Here is a 17,783-nt window from a genome sequence, read left to right as displayed (position 1 = left end):
TAGTTGCCAGGAGACAGAGTGTTGGCCAGAAACTGAGGCACCCACAAAGTATTCAGAGGAAACATTAAGAATAGTCCCACTTCGTCACAGTATCAATGGGCTGGCCTCATGTGTAATTACCCAGGGGTCCAGGCGGGTATGCCCAGCCCACACTGCTGCACCTTCGCTGCTCTGGGACCCAAGCTAGCTGATCCAGTGATTGCAATCTAGACAATCCAGATTAAAACTAACTCAGGTACGTTAGCTCAAGTGCCATCACATGCTATGATTGCAGTCTAGACATACCCAGAGCACATGACAATCCCTTCACCAAAGAGCTCACACTCTAAATATACAATGGAAGGATTATTATCCCCAGTTACAGATTGGAAGCTGAGGCTAAGGGATTTGACCGAGGACATACAGAGAGTCTGTGGCAGAGCCCAGAAATGAAGCCAGCTCTTCTGCCTCTTGGGCCAGTCCCCTATCCACATGGCTGCCCTTGATCTCACATTCCCGTGACCTGTCCAGCAGCATTCCCATTAAAGATGCTCTTATATAATGTCATGCAGGTTGTCCCGGGGTGCTGATCTTGGTCCAGCGACATGTATGATGGGTAATGCTCAATAATCTCAGAGAGGCCGAATGGGGTCCTTTCCCTATGTCAGCAGGGGTGCTATTTCTGTTGTGATGCTGAATGTCAGCCCTGGCTAACGACTTTTCATTGACTGCCACAGCAGCTACGCGTGGTGGGATCTGCCTTAGGAACACAGGGACAATGGAGATGCCCCCCACCCCCTCCCCATTATGTACATCTCCGTGGCGGTTGCTGCACGCTGCTTATTGTCCTATATTGGCGAAAGCACAGATGAGCATAGACAGCAGGCTACAGAAAGGGCATGTATTTCCCTGCTAGTGGGGCGGGGAGCTTCAGCACTGCGGGCACTGTGATACAAGTCACACCCCACCTTCTACTGCGGCTTCCACCAGCTGTTTCCCCTTAGCTGGGAGCAGGAAGCAGATGCGAGGGTATCAGACTCCGCTGTGATGCCGATTAGCAAATGAGAAGCTCATAGCAATGCTTCTCTGAAGATGATCTCTGAACAGCCATGGGCTCACTGCCCTCATTGCGGTAAGGCTGGCTGGGCCAGTGCCTTTCTAGCCCAGCTCCAGCTCCCCTGCAGCAATCAGTGAAGGAATGAACTAACCGCTTTTATTGTTTGCAGCACAGGACACCTAAAGGCCCCAGCTGAGATCCAGATCCCACTGTGCCGGGCGCTGCACAGATCCCCACCAAGGCTGGGGCCCTATTTCACTAGGTGCTGGACAGACCCGCTCGGGGACCCCCATTATGCCAGACACTGCACAAACGCCCGTTGTGCCAGGTGCTGTGCAGACACATAGTACGAGGCTCTCCCTGCCCTGAAGAGCTTACAATCTAAACAGACAAAAGGGAAACTGGGGCAGAGGGCAATGCAACGACTTGCCCATGGTCACCCAGCAGGTCAGCAGCAGAGCTGGACTAGAACCCAGATCTCTCATCTGCTGCCCCTATCAGAACCATACCTTCTAATTTGGTTACTTCTCAGGCTGCCAAATCTCAAATCCAGCCCATGCGAGCTCAGGGCTGCCTGCAGGATTCCTCCCTGAGGCATGGTCACTTGTGCACGAACAGTGGATAACCGCGGAGCTGTGTGACCTGACCCAGAGAGGCACAAGCAGGGATTTGTGTTTGAGTACACCTGCAGGGCAGCTAGGCAGTGTATACACATGGGCAGAGGCCCCAGTTCACAGCAGCTAGGATGGCACTCAGGGTACCCAGGGAAGGAGGGCTGGAGATGTAACCAATGACAGGGACTTTGTGTAGCTCCTAGAGGAGTTGACCACCCAGCCGTGGTGGCCACCAGCTTTATCTCCCAGACCCTGTCATGGTGGGCCAAGGCCCATGCCCCCATCCCCAGCCCGAGCGCTCAATCCCTAATCTCCTTAAAAGCCTGAACCATCCCTGTTGTGATGGAACCGCTCCTCTTCCCCAGAGCACCATCCCTTCCCCCACTGGAGGTTCTACTGCAGCTTAAGCAGTAAGCACTGTTCTCACGGAGGGAGGGTATGGGGCCCTGGTGCTGAGAAGCTGTAAGACTGGCAGGTGGCCTGTCCATAACCAGAACGGCCATTACCAGCTTTGCTCAGGATATTGGACCTACAGGTGTTCTTCTCTCTCCACAGCATGGTTAGTCCAACTGGGCAAGCCTAGATCCGGCCTGATTCTCCACTCCCAAGCCTTCTGCAAAGGAGGGCTGAGAAGCCACCAGAGCAGAATGGCAACAAGGGGAGGCCCAGATCTTCAAAGGCATTTAGCTCCCATGGGAGGATCTGGCGCCTAACTGCTCATGCAGGGGGCATGGCGAGTGGAGAAGTGATTTTGGCGGCAATCTCCTTCCGCAGCTGCTGACTGCATTCTGCTAAATGACCATCAGCCGGAATGGATTAATCATGCCAGACCACAAACAGCACCTTCCAGGAGAGCAGCTAGCTGCAACAGTTGTTCTGAGGCATGCAAAGTGGCTAGCAGCAAGGAGGAGGCAGCCTGCCGTGGTTTGGTGCAGCAAGCGCCCGCCGATAACACCTACCAAGGCATATCCTGTTTATACGAGCAGCATAGGCCTGTGGGATGGCAGCTGGCCAGTTTGTGCCTGTGAGAAAGACATAGTTACAGAGAACTTTGATACTCAGGGCAGTTACGACAGGCAGAAATTTTCCATCAACGTGAAAATTTGGGTTTTTAACTAGACTTCCCCCACTCCCAAAGGGTTTGCTCGCTTCACCATTTTTTGTCCAAAAACTTCCAATCCCCCAAATAATTTGATTCTGAAAAGCCCCTCCCCTCCCCCCACATCCCTGTCCAAACCGATATGCAGAACCAACCACAGAGAATGCCAAGATGTTTATTTCTGGGCAGCGCCCTCATCCGTTTACATAGATCAGAAGTATAGCGCAAAGGTGAGAACAGAGGAGCAGGTGAAGTCGTGCATTGGAGGGGAGAGACGCAGAGCACAGCCTGAAGGAGCAGAAGGTCCAGGAAGGGATGATCAAGGGGCAGGGGTAGGTTCCTGGGAAGGAGACCGCAATGGCTGTCATTGGGGAGAGAAACCCCACCACCACCATATTGGGCCAGACCTTCAGCTAATATTTACCAGCAAGGACATCAATGGAGCGCTATTGATTTAAACAATCAGTGGTTCGGGCCCGTTGAAGGAGGCTGCTCTTTGTTGACTCTGGCCTGTGGTCCCTCTCCCTGTATCTCAGATCCTGGCTAAGGATGCCAGAGGGGGCTGTCCCACAGAGCCAGTTTTGGTACGTAGCCCCCTCCGCTCGGGCCAGCGCGGGAGTCACACGAAGAGCTTGCTGTAGCAGGCGTGGCAGTAGGCTTTGTCGCCGTGGTCCTGGAAGGTGCCCTTCTGCAGCTGGCTCAGACAGAAGGCGCAGATGAAGTGCTCGGGGTGGAACCGGCGCCCCATGGCACTGATGCAGCGCCCGGTGATGGGCTTCCCACAGCCGTGGCACACCGAGCCCTGGCGCTCGTGGAAGTGAAGCTCGCAGTAGGGGCGGCCGTCTAGCTCAAAGAAGGAGCCGGTGGTGAAGCTGCTGAAACAGTCCTGAGGGAGGGGGAGGGAGCATTGAGACCTCATCCCTAACTAAGCACCTCGCCAACCTGCATTTGGTGTTCTGCCCCCTCACCCATCTGGCCCCCATATGGGCCCTGCTCCCTTGCCCATCCAGCCCCCATATGGGACCCAGTCCCCTCACCCATCTAGCCCCTGGCCCCTCTACCCTGGTGCTTCATGCAGCCATCCCCCATAAGGGAGCTGGGATCACACTCAGCTGCTATAGAGGTTCTTAGTGCTCCATAGGGAAGAACCTCCTGACCCTCACCTGGCCATGCCCTGCATCACCTTCCTGAAGATGAAAGCCCAGGCGTCCCTCCAACCCCCTGTGTGGGACTCCGCACACTCACCCCACACACAAAGCACTCGGGGTGCCAGACGCCCTGGAGTGCGGACAGGTAGTTCTCCATCACGGGCCGCTCACAGGCTCTGCATTTAGGAGAGAACATGGCCAGGAAGTCCTTCTGGCAGTATGGCTTCCCGTTCTTCTCATGGAAACCTGCGGAGGCCAGCAGGGAGAAGACATCCATGAAGTGTACCTGAATCCCATGGGAGGACACAGAGAGGGACCCTTCCTGCCAAGCTCCAAACCTACCCCAGGGAGCCGGAGAATGTACCCGAGTTACACTGCCCACTCTGATTCATGCTGGGCCTGGGCAACAAACACTGCGCAGGGATATTCCCCTTTCAGATGCAAATATCTCACAGCCACACTCCTGCTTTCCTTCTCATTTGCTCCCTGTTGCCAAACTCGGGAATTACAGGGAGAGATTCTCACTAGTTCCTATGGCCCAGATTTTCAAAGGCATTTAGACATTGCTGTCCTCAGTGTTGTGACGACTAACTGATTTAGGAGCCTAAGTTGCAGAAAGTGCCTAAATCCCTTTTGAAAATGAGATTTTAGCTCCTAAATCAGTCAGGCATGGCAATGTTATGAAGCTAATATGAGGGGGAAAGGAGTCCAGGAAAGCTGGCTTTATTTTAAAGAAGCCTTATTGAGAGCACAGGAACAAACCATCCCGATGTGCAGAAAGAATAGCAAATAGGGCAGCGAGCAGCTTGGCTTAACAGTGAAATCTTCAGTGAGCTTAAGCACAAAAGGGAAGCTTACAAGAAGTGGACACTTGGATAGATGATTAGGGAGGAGTATAAAAATATTGTTAGAGCATGCAGGGGTGTAATCAGGAAGGCCAAGGCACAATTGGAGTTGCAGCTAGCAAGGGATGTGAAGGGTAGCAAGAAGGGTTTCTACAGGTATGTTAGCAGCAAGAAAAAGGTCAGGGAAAGTGTGGGACCCTTACTGAATGGGGGAGGCAACCTAATGACAGATGATGTGGAAAAAGCTAAAGTACTACTCAATGCTTTTTTTGCTTCAGTCTTCACAGACAAAGTCAGCTCCCAGACTGCTGTCCTGGGCAACACAGCATGGGGAGGAGGTGAGCAGCCCTCAGTGGTGAAAGAACAGGTTAAGAACTATTTAGAAAAGCTGGACATGCACAAGTCCATGGGTCCGGATCTAATGCGTCTGAGGGTGCTGAGGGAATTGGCTGATGTGATTGCAGAGCCATTGGCCATTATCTTTGAAAACTCGTGGCGATGGGGGGAGGTCCCAGACAATTGGAAAAGGGCAAATATAGTGCCCATCTTTAAAAAAGGGAAGAAGGAGAACCTGGGGAACTACAGACCGGTCAGCCTCACCTCAGTCCCTGGAAAAATCATGGAGCAGGTCCTCAAGGAAACCATTTTGAAGCACTTGGAGGAGAGGAAGGTGATCAGGAACAGTCAACATGGATTCACCAAGGGCAAGTCATGCCTGACCAACCTGATTGCCTTCTATGAGGAGATAACTGGCTCTGTGGATATGGGGAAAGCAGTGGACGTGATATACCTTGACTTCAGCAAAGCTTTTGTTATGGTCTCCCACAGTATTCTTCCCAGCAAGTTAAAAAGGTGTGGATTGGATGAATGGATTCCATGTCTAGCTGGCAGCCAGTATCAAGCGGAGTGCCCCAAGGGTCGGTCCTGGGGCCGGTTTTGTTCAATATCTTCATTAATGATCTGGAGGATGGCGTGGACTGCACGCTCAGCAAGGTCAGAGATGACACTAAGCTGGGGGGAGAGGTAGATACACTGGAGGGTAGGGATAGGGTCCAGAATGACCTAGACAAATTGGAGGATTGGGCCAAAAGAAATCTGATGAGGTTCAACAAGGACAAGTGCAGAGTCCTGCACTTAGGATGGAAGAATCCCATGCACTGCTACAGGCTAAGCAGCAGTTCTGCAGAAAAGGACCTGGGGATTACAGTGGACGAGAAGCTGGATATGAGTCAGCAGTGTGCCCTTGTTGTCAAGAAGGCTAATGGCATATTGGGCTGCATTAGTAGGAGCATTGCCAGCAGATCGAGGGAAGTGATTATTCCCCTGTATTCAGCAATGGTGAGGCCACATCTGGAGTATTGTGTCCAGTTTTGGGCCCCCCACTACAGAAAGGATGTGGACAAATTGGAGAGAGTCCAGCGGAGGGCAACGAAAATGATTAGAGGGGTTGGGGCACATGACTTATGAGGAGAGGCTGGGGGAACTGGGCTTGTTTAGTCTGCAGAAGAGTAAGGGGAGATTTGATAGCAGCCTTCAACTACATGAAGGGGGGTTCCAAAGAGGACGGATCTAGACTATTCTCAGTGGTAGCAGATGACAGAACAAGGAGCAATGGTCTCAAGTTGCAGTGGGGGAGGTCTAGGTTGGATATTAGGAAACACTGTTTCACTAGAAGGCTGGTGAAGCACTGGAATGGGTTACCTAAGGAGATGGTGGAATCTCCATCCTTATCAGTTTTTAAGGCCCGGCTTGACAAAGCCCTGGCTGGGATGATTTAGTTGGGAATTGGTCCTGCTTTGAGCAGGGGGTTGGACTAGATGACCTCCTGAGGTCTCTTCCAACCATAATCTTCTACGATTCTATGAATGCTGAGCACAGCAATGCCTGAAATACCTTTAAAAATCTGAGCCCATTGGATGTTGCTTTATGACTTTCCCAGTCGTTGCTGAAAACTCTCTCAGATAATTGCCCTGCCTTGCAGAGAAAAGCTGGGTTTGTGCTTACAGCCTTGCACTGGGCCCTCAAATTTGGATCCAGTGCCCAGCTCTGTCACAGACTCCCTGTGTGACCTTGACAAGCCACTTCTCTACGGACCTGAGTTTCCCTTCTATAAAATGAAGATAACAATCCTTCCATTCTCCCAATCTTCATCTTGTCTACTTAGCCGAGAAGCTCTTTAGGGCCAGGACTTTCTCTCACCGTGTCCATGCAGTGCCCAACACAATGGGGCACTGATCTCAGCTGGGGCAGGGCCTGTCTCTCGCTGTGTGTCTGGGCAGCATCTGGCACGATGGGGCGCTGATCTCAGCTGGGGAAGGGCCTGTCTCTCGCTGTGTGTCTGTGCAGTGCCTGGCACAATGGGGCCCTGATCTCAGCTGGGGCAGGGCCTGTCTCTCGCTGTGTGTCTGGGCAGCATCTGGCACGATGGGGCACTGATCTCAGCTGGGGCAGGGCCTGTCTCTCGCTGTGTGTCTGGGCAGCATCTGGCACAATGGGGCCCTGATCTCAGCTGGGACAGGGCCTGTCTCTCGCTGTGTGTCTGTGCAGTGCCTGGCACAATGGGGTCCTGATCTCAGCTGGAATCTCTAGGTGTTACCATAATAATAAATAATAGTAAAGGCAGAAGGTGGATTCCTAGAACAAGCAGGAATTCAAATTCAATCCACCAGCCAATGAGCTGAGTTAGATAATTTCATGACAATGGAGTGTGCTACAAGAGATGGGTACAGGCAGAACTGGCTGAGACCTGTAGGGACTGAGCTGGGATAAGGCAAGATCACTGTGCCAGGAATAGGATTGGGATCATGGAAGAGGTCCGAGTTAGGATCATGGCCCCATTGTACTGGGCATTGTACAATACTGTGCACAGTCCCTGCTCCGGTGAATAAGCAGCCTATCGCTAGCCAAACTCCTCAAACTTAGCACTAACAAGAAGTCACTGATGTGGGGAGAGAGGTCCCCTGGAGAACAAAGACAGGATGCAGGAGGGGACAAAGAAAGAACCAGCCCCAAGAGGAGCTGGGGCCTGAACTCATCAGTTAAACTTTCCACAACACTGCTGTAATTAGCAGCGTGGGAATGAGCAAGTGGGAATGAGCGAGGCCCTCGGCACCGGCTCTCTCTCAGGTGCCAATTACTGAGCAGGGCTGGCGGGAACACAGCCGCTGAGCGCCTACCTAGAAAACCAATCCCTTGGCAGGAACGGAGTGTTTTTGCTCTGGCCACCTGGGGAAATTAACGAGCATCTACCACCAGCACTACAGCAAGCAAGCAATTAACACACACGCACACTGCAGGGGTAGGGAGATGGGGCCTTAAAGGGGAACTGATGGCAAAATGTATGGATGGACAACTGCTGCTGCTGTGGGGATTTCGTGCCACTGGCTGGGCTGTGAGCAAGTGGTCACCGGGGTTGTTACAGGTTCCGCTGTGCCACCATGACACAGTTAAACAATGTCTGTGTGACACCTATGGGAAATGGTAACCAGCACTCCACACCGGTGCTAACGGCCGGAGCTCTGGCCCCAAAGTCTGCATCCCGTAGGGCCTCAGAGGGAGGGAATCTACTCATATGACTAAGCTCTTTAGCAGCGAGTGTCCAGTGAAATGACTGCTCTCTTCCAGAACTGTCCCTGATCTGTGCACCTGGCAGAATCACGACTCATGACCGGAGGCCCAGGGTTGGAATAGCAGGAGGTGGGAGGGTGGGGAACCCAACGAAGGAATATGGGGAACTGGCAGAGGTGTAGGAGGAAGCCTAGAGCTAAGATAGCAGGCGGTTGCAGTCGGGCTTGAGGGGCATGGGCAGAGCAGGGGCGGGGATAACAGGGGCCTGCGGGTCAGGATTGAGGGCATAAGCAAAGCTTTCGGGGGGAGGCCAGGGCTGGAATAGCAGTGGGACTGTGGGTCAAGACAGAGGCCTAGATCCCCATGGAATCCCAACTTTCTACGTATGGCAGGAGAAGAGCAGGGGACGCACCATCATTGCTGAACACCTTCCCACAGTGAGCACAGAAGAAGTGCTCCGGGTGCCAAGTCTTGTCCATGGCCGTCAGGACTTTCTGCAAAGAGAATGAGGTGACTGGGGTGTGCACTATGGGCAGAGAGCTACGAGGGGCGAGGAAAAGCAGCCTCCTGGCTAATCCAACCAGGAACCTCCCCTGGCAGGAGTTAGAACCAGGAGGGCAGAGCCAGCTCTATTTACCTCCAGGATGGGCGCGGCACAGTAGGCACAGCGGGGGGAGAAGAGCTGGTGATAATCCTCCCGGCAGTACGCCAGTCCGCCTCGCTCGTAGAAAGCGGTGGAGCCGATCTCCTGTCCACACTGGGTGCAGGTGAAGTGCTCGGGATGCCACGTCTTCCCCAGAGCAGTGATCATCTAGAGACAGGACAAAACCCAGGAAGTCTTTGCCCAGAGAATCTCCGCCACTGAGCCCATTCAAATTCACGGGGGACCCAGCAGTATGGGGAAGCCATGATAGGAATAGGGACCCTCGCATGGTCCTAGAGGTGGTGGCTGAGACAGCAGGAGACTCAGCTGTTATAGGACTTTTTGGGGGGAAAGAGATCCCCTCCCCTAAAGGAGGGACTGGGGGAAACATACTGTCCGACCAAGCAGATCTTATAGCTCTGAGCAATCAAGAGTGGAAGGATCCAATCCCGGTGAGACAGAGGGACACGCAGAGAGACGGACAGACAGCTGCAGGCTCCATGCCATCCCCTCTCACCTTTCCAGCAATGGGTTTGCGGCAGGAAGCGCAGTCGCCCTTAGGCACGGCAGTGATGCCGAGGTCCTGCAGCTCTTGCGTCAGGTCCCCCAGCATGCTCTCAAGGGTGCTGCCGGTACTTGGCCCCACTGCTGACGGCCCCTTGGCACGTTCCGGCTCCGCGGCAGAACCCACCGCTGAGATCTGCCACAAAGGAGGAGACGAGGCCGTGAGAATGTTCAGCTTCATGCTCCCACCAGGAGCTGTGCCCTACAGTTCCCGTCTTTTCCCCTCACCTAGGGAGCTGTTTCTACTGCACATGGGACCCCCCAACGCCAGGCTTTGCCATTGCAGGCTGGAACGTGGGACAGGGGCAATACCAGGTTGCCAATGCCACCAATGGCGCCATAGTGCCGGGCCCACACTCAGAAGGGGCCCCGGCGCCCAGACCATGGCCCTGCTCCCCCACTCCACCTGCGTGCCGTCCCAAGGCCCCGGCCCCACTTAGTCTCTTCCCCCGCGAAGGCCCCGCCCGCCACTCGCTCCTCTCCACCCCTTCCCGCCCCGTGCAAGTGGTGGGCAGGACCTCAGGGGACGAGGCTTGAGCGGGGGTGTGGTCTCAGGGCAGAGCAGGCGCAGAACGGGAGGGTGGGGCCATGAAGCTTTGCGAAGTGGTGCCCCTGGCTCTTCTGGAGGAGGGGGTTGCGTGGCCAGGACTCACCTTGGACTGCATCTGGCCCAAATGGGATAAGAGCTCATCCAGTTGTTGAGCGGCCGTCGGGGGAGGAGGGGAAGGAAGCGACAGCTGCGGAGTTGGAACCTCACTGCGGGGGGAAGAGAGACATCCGTGTCAAAGAGAGCAGGTCACGGCTTCTACCCCACCATGAGCCTCCTTTACCTGCCACCATCAGGAACACCAAAGCGTTCACTGGAAGCACGGTGCCTACCCCAGTGAGCATGGAAGTAGAGCAGGGTGTGAGGGACACCCCTAGAGAAGGGAAACAAACGCATCTCCCCATCATCAGTGATCGTCTGACCCCCAGAGCAGATGCTGGGTGTTCCTGTTCAGGAACAGAATTAAGATAAACTGAATTAAGGGCACTTTAATTCTGAATGAGAGCATCCACACCGGGGTTTAATGAGGTTTAACTAACCCCCTTTAAAAGGTCATTTAGATGAGCTTTCCTGAGTGTCCCCATGTAGACAGGCACTAAATACAGTCAGGGACTTGTGAGTGGAGGGCAGGACAGGTGGGGATATATCTGGGGAGGGAGCTGTGGAGTTTAGGGAAGGCTTCCCCCAATAGCCAGTCAGCAAGCAATGACCCACTGAACTAGTAGCAGGGAGGGAGGGGTGGAGTCAGTTCTGAGTGCTTGGAGCGGGAGGAGTATAACCAGCAACTAGTGGAGGAGGAAGGAGAGGAAAGGATTAGTAACTGGGGAGAGGGTCAGTGGAGAGGTGGGGGGGGTATTCTACCCAGGTACCACCCCTTAGCCAAGTCATGCCCATACACCTAGATACGACCCCCTTAGCCAAGCCACTCCCACACACCCAGGTACCATCCTCTTAGCCAAGCCACTCCCACACACCCTGGTACCATCCCCTTAGCCAAGCCACTCTCACACACCCTGGTACCATCCCCTTAGCCAAGCCACTCTCACACAGCCAGGTACCATCTCCTTAGCCAAGGCACACCCACACACCCATGTACCATCCTCTTAGCCAAGCCACACCCACACACCCAGATACCAACCCCTTACCAGTCTAGAGACCATCCCCTTACCCAACCTGGCCTACAGACTCCCCAGCCCCTTAACCAAACCCCTCTCACACCCCAAGTACCACCCACAGTCTTCCAGTAGCTGGCTATTTCTTGTACAACGGTCAGCAATGACTTAAAGAACAATGTGATATTTAAATCATTACTAAGCTCCTGATTCAACTATTTTAATCAAAGAGTGCAAGGCCTTCAGGCTAGAGGCCTTTTTGCCATGTGTACAGCAGTTAGTGCAAGGGGGTGATCCTGACTGAAGCCTCTGCTACCCCAATACAAATAAATAATTAATCCACTAGTACAGCTCCCTCCTAGCCCATCCTGTGGGCTTCACACCGGGCAGCACAGGGAGCCGAGGAGGCTTGGGCACACAGGTACCAACTGGTAGCTTGGTTCAGTTTTGCTGCTCTGTGGTCACTACTACCAGTCCACTGGTTGTAAGCAGAGGTTGTGGATTCTCTCCACCTTCTATGGGGGGTGTTAAGCCTGTTGATTTGCATAATGGCGGATCCACTGGTAACTCCTCTGCACCACCGTGTCACCAAACCCCTCCTCCACACTGGCAGTTCTGCCATGTTTAGACCCGTCTATGCCCTGGAATGGGGCATCATTCGGTGTGTCCCCCTGCCTGCCTGCAGACTCAGCCCTGAATTGGGTCCTGTTCAGACTGAGATGGGCACAACCAGAAGGGTTGGAAACTTCTTTTTGACCCATGCTTAGACCCTGCAGAAACTGACGAGGCCACCAGAGAAGGGCTGGTATGGGCAGTACCACTGCAAATCGGCTCTGTCCGGCCGTGGCGGGGGAGCAGGGTGGGTTACTTTTTCATTAAGCATCATGGGGGAGCAGTGGTGAGGAGATACAGGTGGGTGTCCTGGAAGGATCAATAAAACAGCTCTCCCCCCTGATACAGCATTTACCTGTAAACATTTTTGCCATCTGATTCCTGGAGCTGAGTATTTAATGCAGGCTGTACCTGGAAACACAAAGAGCAAGGGATATACAAATAAAGCAGCCCCTTTCCCTACACCCAGTCCAGCTATACTGTATTTCCAGATCCTGCCTCACTGTGAACATGGCTAATTAAGGAGAATTAGTGGTTAACTGATCATCTGGAAATCCCTCCTCCACTCTGGGCATTCTCCTAAATTATAGGCAGGAGGGGCTGGATGGGCCTGTAACATCTCTAGGGCACAGATGCAACTGTCTGCATGGGACAACCTTCATGTGCTGAGTTCTGCAGGGTCTCAGCCTTCCTGTTGTAGAGGATGGATTTCTGCCGGGTACTTTGTGTGTAGGCAGCCCTTGCAGGCACTGATAGGAATACCTTACGGGTCCCTGAGTTGACTAGCTTCTCGTTCTGGACAGTGCCTGTCTCGGGCACTGCTGCGGCCGGTCTCTGCTCACTGGAGCTGTGTGTCAGAAGGCAATAGCCCCCTTTGGGCTCCTTAGAGCTTTGTTCCAGTTCTTCCAGCAAAGCATCTGAACAAAAAAAAAACAGTTAGAGACAAACAATATAAACTGCGCCCTCCACACCGGACACATAACACTTCCCCCAGCGTTCTCCCCCCAGCGCTCTCTCCCCACACTAGCACCTGGGCCCCAACCTGCCGCAGGAGGAGTGCCCCTCCTCCGGACCCAACTCAGCCTGTGGCCTGGACCTGCTGTGGCTGGAGCAACGTGGCCCCAGACATGGCCGGCCTGCTCCAGCCGCACTTGGGTCTGGGCTGCTCCAGGGTCAGGCCGCGCTGCGCCACACCAGCTGCGCCTGGGGCCGGGCCGCTCTGGCTGTGTTGGGTCCAGGGCTGGGCTAAGTGGGGGCCAGGGGAGTCCCCGGGTGGGTGGCGCTAAATAGGTTCCTGCACAGCGCGCGGCTTACAGGGAATTTTGCTATAGACCATGATCAAGTCTCCTCCTAACCTTCTCTTGGATAAGCTAATTTGATTGAGCTTCTTAAGTCTTTCATTAAGGTTTTCCAGACCTCGAATCATTCTTATCTCTCTCTTCTGATGCTGTATCGGCCACAACACCCATAAGAATCACCCAACATTTAGGTTGGTGTTTGCCAGAGAGCCTATGGATGTTCGGCACCCAACTGCCACTGAAAGTGAATGTGAGTCTGGCACCTGAAACCCTCAGGGTCCTTTGGAAATCCCAGCCTAAAATACCTAGGTTGAGGGGCAACCCGAGAAAGTAGATATTACTGATGCATTGATGTAGACAGTCAGCTAAATGATCTTACTATCAAAATGTACACAACAAATTGCATGTATTCCACCGCCTCTCTTTTCCCCATCCTGTGTGTATGTTATGCAAGAGGGTGTCAATGGCAGCCATAAATCATAGACCAGGTTGAGGCTGATGGCTGTGTTCATCACCCTTCATTCAGGCTAGATGGAAGGAGCAATTAAGGCCTTTCTATGTAGTGATAGTGGGAAACAGTAGAAGCCACCATCCAAGGCTGCAGGAAAAGGCTTGAGCCAGAACTAAGTTAGGGAGAAAGAAAATGGTTTCCCTGGGACTGACTGAAAACAAAAGGACCAGGGAATTGTTTGGCAAGCTGTGTGTATGAGCGAGAGAAGAGAGGCAATAAGCGAGAGAAGCCAGCATGAACATAGCCCTGGGAGGAAGGCAAAAGACAGCGCTTGTTTGGAGTACTCCCTGGAAATGTAGACTTGGATTTCTGAGCAAGGAAACAGTTTCTCATTGTTGTTTTTCTATAATGTGCAGGGAAATGGGACTTTGTGTCCATTCTATGTAAATGAACAGGATTGCACCAAACAACAGACCTGATTCACAGCTCTGATTTCTCATCCTAACGGAAACAAGTCAGCAAGGCCCGGAATATTGGTTAAACGTTTGGGCCAGAGAGATAGCATGTGTCCTTTTTCTCCTTAGCTGGTAAGATCTTTCAGCAGAGACCAATGCTTTGTTTATACCAGGGCTAGCACAACGGGGCCTCCTTTTCAAGTCTGTGGTTTCTCAGTGCTCCTGCAATAACAAGACAGCCAGTCTTGTGGCTAAGGTACCAACTTATAGTTCAGGACACGTGGGTTTGATTCCCAGCACTACCACCATCCAGTGTGACCTTAGAGAAGTCACCTCACCCTCCTGTCACTCTTCTTTATATTGGGCATACAGCTAGAGGCCCCAATCAGGGAAAGTTTGTGCTAGATGCTGAACACTCGGATAATGAAAAGACTCAAGATGCTTTCAGTCAAGACATCTGGTGGATATAGCCAACAGGTGGCGCATGTGCTGACCCAGGATCTTCTGCCACTGGCCCACTGGATGACCTTTGGCAAGTCACTTTCCCTCTCTATGCCTCACTTTCTCCATCTTTAAAATGGGGGAAATTATACTGCTTGCCATCATAAATCATTTTGAGATCTACTGATGAGAACTGAGATAGACAAGTTTGGTATTATTCTTGCGATCGGTGTAATAAGCAGCAGTCCCAGCACACCAGCTGTGTGTCAATTGTTTCTTAGGCATCGCGGCAGGAGATTTAAGAAGAGACATGAAGGTGCCTCAGCTTTCTGTCTGTTTCATTTTGTGGCAAGGAGTTCCACAGTCTAATTAGGCCCTGTGCGGGAAAGTATTTCCTTTTATCCATTTTGAACTTTTAATTTCACTCAATGCCCCCTTGTAATAATACTCCCCTACCTACCAGGGGTGTTTTGAAGATAAATCACGTATCCGTGAGGTGCTCGAATACTACAGTGATGGGAGTCAAATAAGGACTCAGAGAGATAGTAAAACCCATCAGACTGCTGGGTTGTGCAAAGCCAATAAGACCGATCTTCCTAATCTGGAAACAGGCCCCGGGTGCTGAGCAGGCACTTCTGAAACATTGCTACTGCCAGGCTGGATCAGACCGGACAACCATCTAGGCCAGCACCAGGCACTTAACAGGAAGGTGCAAGAAACCTCTTAATCCCTAGTGGTTAGAGGCTGGCCTAAATACAGAAGCATGAGGTTTAATATCGCTTCCAAAAATGTATGCAAGCACCATTATAAGCAGAACATCCAGTTATCGATCTGTGTCCAATCCCTTTTTGAGTCCTGCTAAGTTCTTGGCCTCACTTACATCTTGTGGCAAGGAGTTCCACAGTCTGCGTGGGAAAAGATTTTCTTGTAACCATTTTGAACTTGCCACCTTTTAAATTTCACTCACTGTCCCCTTGTCCTTCCATTATGAGTCGGGGTGGGGGTGGGCAGAAACCACACCCAACAGAGCCTCTGAATCATCACCTCCCGCCCTTTTCTTTCCATCTGTGTGATGACCGTCCCTTGTTGAGGTTAGCAACCCTCCACACCAGTCTCTCTATCTCATTATCATGTCCTCTTGATACATCATTATCAGACATCTCCCTCTCAGTCATCACCCAGCCTTTGGTATCACACCTCCATCTCCAGTTAGCCTTTGCTTACTCTCTGCATTTCCTGAAACTCAGTAGCAACTGTTAGTTCCAGACTCTGGTGCAGTCTGCCCTCCTCTCCAATGCCCTTAGTAGCACACAACTTCATTGTAACCACCCTCCAGGCACTGCTTTAACTGGGAAGAGAGGGGTCATGCTGCAAAGGGTATATTAGAGTTACAGCCCCTTCTATTTCATCTTCTAAATTTGCAATTCAGGGAAGGAACAAAGAGAAGAAGAGAAGATGGAAGATAGAAATCCTCATGCCCTCCTGGTAGCCTGGATGCTGTGGTGTCAGTATCAAACCCAATTTGGGGGCCTAACTCAAGAGTCCACTCCTTGTTCTTCCATTCAAAGGGAGGTGCACTTACCCAAGTCGTCCATGGCACAGAACCCTCTTTCCCCTTTGGTCCAAGGAGGAGAGCCAAGATGTGTCTGATGGCCCGATCACAGGGGAAATGAGCGAGAACAACTTTCAGTTCCTCTCTTCAGCCGCACTTCCTCTCTTTAGAGGCTGGGGATTTTTTTCATGGGTCACATGTTTCAACTAAAGCATGATGAACTCAAATCACTGAAAGAACAGGAGTACTTGTGGCAACTTAGAGACTAACAAATTTATTTGAGCATTAGCTTTCATGGGATGTAGCCCACGAAAGCTTATGCTCAAATAAATTTGTTAGTCTCTAAGGTGCCACAAGTCCTCCTGTTCTTTTTGCGGATACAGACTAACACGGCTGCTACTCTGAAACCTGTCAAATCACTGAGAAGGGAAAGCGGGGAGGACTGGCCCAGGTAGAGTCTTACAGTTCTACCACAAAGGTAATCCGGGTGCTTTCTTCCATGTGTTCAGGGCACTTTGCTGAGCCTGCGTCCAGGAGAGCAATTGTACACAGTGACTCTATCTCTGAACCCATTCTGGTGGGAGTTAATGGGTGAAAAACCCCGATGTCTGTTGAAAGCTAGCAAAGATCCATTATTGATGGGGATTGTAAATTGCTCAAGAAACCATCCTATAATGTTAATATCTTTCTCTGTTACCATTTTGTCCCAAGCCTTCCCTTTCTGGGGAAGTTCACCGCATAGGTCATGGGACGGAAGTTCCAGCTTCACAGCATTCAGAAAGCTGGAGGAATCTGCACCAAACTAGTTTCCAGCCTACACATGGTGCAGAGGCAGCACCAGCATTCTTCATTGCCGATTTCCTTCTGGAGATGAACAATGGTCATGGGGCCATGTAGATTATAATAGATCTAGCATCAGCCTTTGATACCTTTCAGTCTGTGGTGTTGCTGACAAGCCTGTGACATCTAGCATCTGATAGATAGCGAGGCACTGGGAAAGCAAGGAAACAGCACGGTCCAGATCTGATGGAAAGGACACATAGAGAATGCAATCAGTCTGGCTGGTTAGCTGGGGACAAATCAATGAACCATTAAGGAGAACAATAGGTCTTTGAAGACGCTAATCTTCCACCTTTCTTTGACTAATGGCTGCTTTGACACTGCAGGATTCTGTCTGGTGGACGTTCCCCAGATGCAAACACTTTTGTAGTTCAGATGCATAGTCAATATTCCTAACTTTTAAGACTGGGAGTGAGATGATTGGAGTTCGTTATTCACTGAATCCCCGCCCAGGATGACTTCTGAAAACATATAAGAAACAAAGACAAAGGTGCGGGGGAGAAGGACTGAGCCCAGGCGAGAGGGTGTCTGGCCTGTGAAAGAAATACCTGGAGTTTTAAGCTGCAAGCAAAGGCAGTTTGCCTTCAAGATACTCTGCACTCTGCCTAAAACAACATTTAGGGTGAGAAATTTTTAGTTATACCCAAAAACAATGAGGAGACCTTGTGGCACCTTAGAGACTAACAAATTTATTTGGGCATAAGCTTTTGTGGGCTAGAACCCACTTCATCAGATGCATGGAGTGAAAAATACAGTAGGCAGTATATGTATTACAGCACATGAAAAGATGGGAGTTGCCTTACCAAGTGGGGGGGTCACTGCTAACGAGGCCACTTCAATCAAGGTGGAAGTGGCCTATTCTCAACAATTGACAAGAAGGGGTGAATATCAACGGAGGGAAAATTACTTACATTTGTTAGTCTCTAAGGTGCCACAAGGATTCCTCGTTGTTTTTGCTG

At 51.7% G+C, this 17,783-nt stretch overlaps 1 protein-coding gene across 1 annotated transcript; it reads right to left on the bottom strand.

The window, feature by feature from the left end:
* Positions 1 to 2,908: 2,908 nt before the first annotated feature.
* Positions 2,909 to 16,148, bottom strand: LPXN (leupaxin). Its single transcript, XM_005294963.4, has 9 exons — positions 16,015 to 16,148; positions 12,550 to 12,704; positions 12,143 to 12,198; positions 10,170 to 10,272; positions 9,470 to 9,652; positions 8,947 to 9,120; positions 8,722 to 8,803; positions 3,995 to 4,143; positions 2,909 to 3,635 (listed from the first exon to the last, which is right to left on the bottom strand). Exons 1-9 carry the CDS (start codon positions 16,025 to 16,027, stop codon positions 3,369 to 3,371), a joined length of 1,182 nt encoding a protein of 393 aa, XP_005295020.2. The 5' UTR covers positions 16,028 to 16,148; the 3' UTR covers positions 2,909 to 3,368.
* Between the last annotated feature and the right edge of the window lie 1,635 nt (positions 16,149 to 17,783).

This window comes from Chrysemys picta, chromosome 4, assembly GCF_011386835.1.
Source record: "Chrysemys picta bellii isolate R12L10 chromosome 4, ASM1138683v2, whole genome shotgun sequence".
Lineage (NCBI taxonomy): Eukaryota > Metazoa > Chordata > Testudines > Emydidae > Chrysemys > Chrysemys picta.
This window is presented reverse-complemented; position numbering and strand designations above follow the sequence as displayed.